The 6,873-nt window shown below is 49.3% G+C and overlaps 1 protein-coding gene and 1 long non-coding RNA gene across 2 annotated transcripts in view; one reads left to right on the top strand and one right to left on the bottom strand.

Annotated features, from left to right (window-relative positions):
- Window positions 1-411: 411 nt before the first annotated feature.
- Window positions 412-4,742, bottom strand: LOC116081460. Its single transcript, XR_004114905.1, has 3 exons — window positions 4,713-4,742; window positions 3,807-3,968; window positions 412-3,235 (listed from the first exon to the last, which is right to left on the bottom strand). It is a non-coding gene; the product is annotated as an uncharacterized LOC116081460 (long non-coding RNA).
- A 241-nt stretch (window positions 4,743-4,983) lies between these two features.
- Window positions 4,984-6,873, top strand: part of LOC116081495 (tubulin beta-4B chain-like) — a 2,443-nt gene continuing 553 nt past the window's right edge. Inside the window, exons 1-4 of the mRNA XM_031358088.1 lie at window positions 4,984-5,184; window positions 5,991-6,099; window positions 6,358-6,468; window positions 6,809-6,867. Of these exons, the coding sequence (XP_031213948.1) occupies window positions 5,128-5,184; window positions 5,991-6,099; window positions 6,358-6,468; window positions 6,809-6,867 (336 nt within the window). The 5' untranslated portion in view covers window positions 4,984-5,127. The remainder of the gene's footprint in view (window positions 5,185-5,990; window positions 6,100-6,357; window positions 6,469-6,808; window positions 6,868-6,873) is intronic.

Raw genomic sequence — 6,873 nt, 5'->3', positions numbered from 1 at the left:
CGCCTGCCTCTGCCTCCCAAGTGCTGGGATTAAAGGTGTGTGCCACCACCGCTGGGCTTTATTATAAGCTTTTAAAGCACTAGAGCTGGGGAGATATCTACCCTCTAAGCTATTAGTATCCACTTCTCTATCAATAGCCCTGAGTTATGACTTGCCATGTTCCGTCTGAGCCACTCTTAACTCCAGTTGGCCAGCTCTCATGGTCATGTTTTCATGATTTACCTATCCCACTGCATCTTCTCCTTTACTTTCTTTTCCTGGTCCTGCCCCAGACCCTAAGCCCAGGGAACTCAAACTCCACCTACTTCTCTTCTGCCTAGCTATAGACTGTAGGCATCTTTATTGGCCAATCCAAGTTGACTGGAGGGGCAAGTTTACAAAGCATTACTTGGTCTATGTGAGGATCTCTCATCCCAGAGGTAACCAGGGCCAATATTTAGCATTACAATAGATACTTAAATTAAGGAGCAGGGCATGCGTAACAAAGGCTGGTAAGTGAGAATTTGTAGGCCTAGGTCTTCTGGTATAGAATTCAGCTTTATAATACATAGCAACAGACCAAACCTCAACACAATATGCATACCAGACTAAACCTTCTGATAAGTTTCCTTTTCAAAAAGCTACCTTAAAAGGAGGAGCATCAAATTCTCTCAGATAGCCTCTTCGTGCACATATATATATATATTTTAAACAGGCTGTGATTATGAGTAGCCACCAACTGGGACATGAAGCAGAGACTGATTTACTGAGAGGTTCTGGTGCATGCTCCCTCGGGCAAAGAGCAGAAGGTTAGCATGTACGTACAGTCTCATTTTATTTAAATGACAAGCAAAGGTCTGTGGTAGATTTTGGAGAGAGCGTGAGCTCTGGAGACACTGCCAAGCAGCAGCTGCTCGTGGAACAATGTGGGTGGCAGCCTACGGTCACACTGATACTACGGCAATCTGCCTCCTTCACTTAAAATGGCTCCCCCATTCTGTCTTCTGCTGTGTACTCTACCATTTAAAAAGGGACCCATTTTCACACTGATGGCTTCCACAGACAGCACCTTACACAGGCAGACTGTCAGTGTTCTAGCATGCCTCCGACTGAGTACTCCTGATTCTGTATTCAGCCAAGGAGGACTCTATACTATGAAAATGCAGTTTATCAGGCTGCACTGTGAACATTCCTGTGCTTCTCCGTGCTTCAGGTTGAAGAATCTTAAAAAAAAAAAAAAAAAAAAAATCTTTGCTAGGGATTGGAGGAGGGGATGCAGCCCATGAAAGGGAACCGATGTCCTGGAAAGCCAGGGGTTCCCCTTCTCCTGCTGATTTGTGTGACAAGGAAGACAACCCTCTTTTGTGAAAGGCTTGATGACGGGATGTAGGCTTTTAAAATTCAAATTCATGAGCACTGGCCATGGGAAAACAACCAGCTCCAATGAGAAACAAAGACTTAGGTGCCAGCTCCCGCATGCCCCTGCTGCATTCAAGATGCGGAATTTTCTCTGCAGATCCCAGTCTTTCATTGCCTAAGTGGCCGATCCCTTACAGAATCCCACCGCAGCAGGAGGACAGGGGGCTCCAAGTCTCCCACCCAAGTAGTGCCTTCATTCTAGAGCTCTGGACAGTGCTGTGCAGCACAATAGCCACTCATTTCTACGAGGGAAGGGAGAGAAAGGAGAGAACCGGAGGGTGAACCCTAGGCAGGATGAACCAAGACAGCCCAGGAGCCCTTTGGAAGTGCCCACCCATAGCTACTATATGTGGCTGCAACCACTTTCTAAGTCCAGTTTTCTGGGCACTTGGCTATTTTACATAAATGTTAGGAATGACAACTTCCCAATATTTCTAACGATTTCTAGCAATGAGTAGGGCGGATGGGGTGGGGGAAGAAATAACCAGGGACCTGCAGTCTTTGCAGTCTTTCTTTCAATTCTGTTCATTCAGTGGCAAAATGTGTGTTGCCTAGGAAACGGAGGACATCTCTGCTGTGGGGGTGGTGAACTGCACTTTAGTGGTGAATACAGGCTAGCTACGGGCAAAATCCTGAACTAATATCCCGTAATTTCAAAAAAAAAAGGGGGGGGTCAAAATACATTTTTTCATTAAGGAAAACAGCATTTTTAAATTTTACTACGTATTTATGAAAAAAAATCTCCGTTCTAGCCAACCTCTTCAGTTGCTTAAAACAATGACCCTTTGTGAACAATAAATGCACAGTTGGGGATTTGCCCTTGAAAATAACCTGACATTTGTAAAATCACACATCCTTGTGACTGTTTAGATCCCTCCCTGTATGAAACAAATGTTGGTTTTGATTTTTGCACAGAGACACTTCTCCACATGTCCTTTGAAGGTTAATGCATCATTAAAATTAATTGGTATGTAAAGATCATGAAATACATTGCCTTAAATTTTTCGGGGCTGGTGTTGATATAGAGGGAGAGGAGTCTAAAATAAAGAGGCAAAAACAAACGCTGGGCACCCGGCAGATTTTGCTTTCTAGTAGCTCTTCCTTCGAGTTATATGAAATTAACCCTCCCCCCACCCCACCCCCCGCCTTTTTTTAAGTTCAAAGATGAATGTAAAGACGAGGCTGTTGTCAATATTTCACACGCACACGCACACACACACACACACACACACACACCGCAGCTCTTTGCAAAAATGTAAAATGCGAAGCACCGTATACCCAAAGACAAGTCCTGTGGGGACAATGAGGCAAAATGCAGGAAAGGAAAGCTGATCCTGGACCAACAGGCTGGATCCCCAGGCGGTCCAGGTTTCAGGGTGATTTCTAGTCACGCTGTTCCAAAGCTCTTCCGCTAAGAGAAATCCGAGAGGAAAGGCCTTTTCACGTAGAGAATCATAAACACGAGTTTTTAATCAGCTACCTTGCAAAGATCTGGCTCAGAAACAGAAGCTGAGCGAGGAACCCATTAGGTGAGAAAGGCAGGCTCAGATTACCGGGTTCAGAGTTGAGACCCCAGGGCTTTGGGATTGCTCCTCAGCTGGCGCAGCCAGGCGGGACCGCTGCACAGCCGCGTCTATCTATAATCGCAGTGCTGGTGACTCCCTCTCGGTGTTACTTCCAGGTCAACTGAGCACCGCAGCAGCCACCCTTCAATGGCCCTTTTGGCTGTGAATGTAGCCGCCTTCCCTGAAAGCTTGGGGGTCCAGGAGACAGTCCGAGCCCCGTCATTAACTCAATGTGTGACCTTGGGAAATATTCGATCTTCACGCTTCTACATCTGTAGGAAGACGTGGGTGAGAAAATTCAAATTCAGGGCCTGGGTCCTTGGAGCCCTGTTACTGGGCATGTGGGCACACCTTCAACTGTTCTTTCCTCTCTCTTCTTAACTCACCCTGAACTGAACACCCGCAGCCATATCTGGCGAACTCTGGCTATAGAATTCCAGTCTGGACACCCTGGCAATCACAGGCGGCAAGGCTTTTGTTCTGGGCTGCTTCGCGAGGTACATTAGAATTCAGTTTAAAGCTCGTCCTACTCCCACACCCCTTGCGGAAAAGAGAGGCGATGACAGCTTGCGGATGGCTCTAGCAGGCCCTCCCTCGCTTAACAGCTGCGAGCTCTACTCTATAGTGTGACCCTGAGTCACTTGGGCCTCTCTCCTTAGAGAATAAAAGGAGTCACATCACCTCCTAAACCACTAGCCCTGCGTAGTGAAGCGGTGACCTTCAACCTGGGATAGCAGGGAACAGGCTCTGACACTCCTCTTCCTCTCACCCTCAGAAACACACAGGTTTTTCTCACATACACGCACAGATAATAACAAAGGGATCTGTTTCTTCCTGGAATACCTAGAAAATGCGGGTTTGAAGCGAGAGTGGATGCACCTGCGCACGCGCTGATGCGAATGCGCCTGGGTCTGCGGTGGTCTACAGCTAGCTCACCGCGCTGCAGTTTTTAGGCGTGTCCCCCTACTCTCCATCCGCAGCCTCAAGGCTGGGACCTCGTGGTCACTGCAAATGAAGATAAGAATGCTTTAGGCGCGTACAGTTCTCGGAACCCACCTTCTTTCCAAACAACGGATGAACTAAACACTGGGAAGGACAGCGCCTGGCTGGCTTTTAAACACTCAGTTGTGGAACAGATCCCACGCTTCTGTGAACTCCTTTGTTTCCCCGACAGGCCCGCCCCCAGGACTCCACCCTCACTCTGCCCGCAACTCAGTTCACACACCGTGGCCTGCCACACCCACTCCATCACTCAGGTGGAACAAAAGCCAATCACAGGGTTAAAGGAGTCCATGGGTAACAGGCTGAGAGCACCGCGTATTCTTGGAGTGGGTGAGGCTGGGCTAGGTTCAAAGGTCCTTCTACCCCTAAATGCTGCTACTACAGCAGAGGAGCAAGCATGGTCAACAAAGACAAAGGCAAGGCTAAGATGCTCCAAAGTGTCCGAAGTTATGATTTTTTGGATCTTTATTTTTCTAATTACACTCGGCTTCATGGGATCACTAGTCTTTTCCTAAAGTTCTACGTAATGGGCGTGTGTTCCTGGACAGACATTAACCTCCAGGAATGAAGAAAGGGGCACTACCCTCGCCAAGTGCTTTGGCTTGACGAAGCCTGCTCAGAATTAGAAGAGGAATTGCTCAGGTAACGCAAATGACCCTAAACCTGTGCGCACTCGGACTGAACCTGCTGCACCCACCCATTAGCAGCCCTTCTCAATCCCCAGCTTATGGTACTAAATCACCCCACTTCTCCACACTACCGCAGTCTTCACGCCATACTCAGCTTGCCCTTCTCAAGTCCGAGACAATGCTCAGGCCCCAGCTTCTCCCAAGAAGCCCCACGCCTCGCAAGGTCTCCACGCCCGCGCTGATTGGCCACAAGCCCATAGTCCAGCCCCCCGGACCGTCCCTGGGGCTCAGAGCATTACGTCAACCCGGCCTGGAGAGCGCCAGCGAGAACGGGACTGGGGGCTTTGGTTGGGGGGCGCGGTCTGTTTGGTTCGCCCCACCCTCCCTACATAAAAGACTGAACCCACCCGGTCGTCGCCCTCAGCCCGTCGGTTCCGGAGTAAGTTCCAGGTGGCCCAGCAGTGGGTGTGGAAGGGGAGGATCATCAGACCCACTGACACAAACCCAAGGCTGCAAGAAGCTAACGAGGCACCATGAGAGAGATCGTGCACATTCAGGCGGGCCAGTGCGGCAACCAGATCGGTGCCAAGGTGGGCTCACTGCTTAGGGGGTGAGGGAGGGACCCTAGCGGAGCTCCCCTCGGGATACTTGGGGTCCAAAATGCGGCGCGGTTCTAGGTAGATACCAGGTCTCGCTAACGGCGGACCTGACTTGCTGTTTTGTGCAGTCGGATGGGCGTGGTCTCAGAGGAGACTTTAAAGAAAAGGGGTACCGTTCATTTTTCCTGGAACTGTTCGGAATTTGGACTGCTCCCTTTTCCTTTCCTCCTTAATAGCCACGCGTGCCTAAAGAAGACGTGGGTGTGTCTGCTAGGCTGTACGTGCCGGTCTTAGGGAGGGGCCGCCACACAGGACAATTGATTTTACTCGCTTTAATACCAGGCGAGCTGCGGGGGAGGGGAGGGAAGGAGAACGATTACCAGGTGGTGGTCGCTGAACGTGCTTTGAATTTAAAACAACCTCCTACAGCTCCCTCTTCCCGCCGGCCCCCTTTTCTTCCGTGCCTATAGTCCCAACGCGTTTGTCTCCAGCCACCAATGGTGGCTGTGACTTGCAAACCCAGCTTTTCACACACACACACACACACACACACACACACACACACACACACACACACCCCTACCTCCTGCTGAGAGCAGCTGTTCGCCTGGGAAACCGCCCAGTTTCAACTTTCTGATCCTCTACGATGCAAGCCCTAAGGCTGTGCCCGGGTCATGCCACTCATTAAAGCTTCTGCAATGTCCTGTTGTTAAAATTGTAGGGGTGTTGGAGGGGGATTCTCATTGGGATTGGGGGTGGGGTTGTGCATAGCTAAATACAGTCTTTGTATGTCACAGTTTTGGGAGGTCATCAGTGATGAGCACGGTATAGACCCCACTGGAAGTTACCATGGAGACAGTGATTTGCAACTGGAAAGAATCAATGTGTACTACAATGAAGCTACTGGTAATTAACACCCCATCTTCATTCTGGCACCCCTAAGCTCTGCTCTTATTTGGACCCAGGAGAAGGTGGTCTGACTAGGATGGCCATTTTTTGGAGGGTGGGGTACCCTCTTTTCTGCCAGCCAAACCCCTTGAAAGCTTGGTCGTAATAGACCTTTCTTTGTTTGGGGGTACCACTAATCAGGAAGGAGGTGGGACCAAGCCTTTCTCTATAGAGCACACTGCCTGAAGAGCTAAGCCAGCTCTTGTTCCTCTGCAGGTAATAAATATGTACCTAGGGCCATCCTGGTGGACCTGGAGCCAGGCACTATGGACTCAGTCAGGTCTGGACCATTTGGGCAGATCTTCAGGCCGGACAACTTCGTGTTCGGTGAGTATGTGGCATAGCTGAAGACAGAGAGCACAAGGTGCTAATTACCACTAGCACAAGGGGCGGAGAAGTGTGATAGATTGGGAGCATAAATAGCATCGAGGGGTGGCGCCTAAGCCTTAGTTCAGGCTTTGAGGCAAATGCATCTTAGCTTTTTCAAACCCAGGTGTGCTCTCTTAACTCATTTATAATTGTATTGATGACCAAATAGTTTATTGTTTTAGTATTTATTGGCCATTTGGTGATAATTTGAAATAGTCTTATCTGAGAGGTGATTTTTTTTTTTTAAAGAGGGAATTTTTCCAATATTGGCTGACTTAATCCTCCTTTGCTCTGGCAGGCCAGAGTGGTGCAGGAAATAACTGGGCAAAGGGCCACTACACAGAGGGTGCCGAGCTGGTGGAC

This window comes from Mastomys coucha, unplaced genomic scaffold, assembly GCF_008632895.1.
Source record: "Mastomys coucha isolate ucsf_1 unplaced genomic scaffold, UCSF_Mcou_1 pScaffold7, whole genome shotgun sequence".
In the NCBI taxonomy this organism is placed as follows: Eukaryota; Metazoa; Chordata; class Mammalia; order Rodentia; family Muridae; genus Mastomys; species Mastomys coucha.
This window is presented reverse-complemented; position numbering and strand designations above follow the sequence as displayed.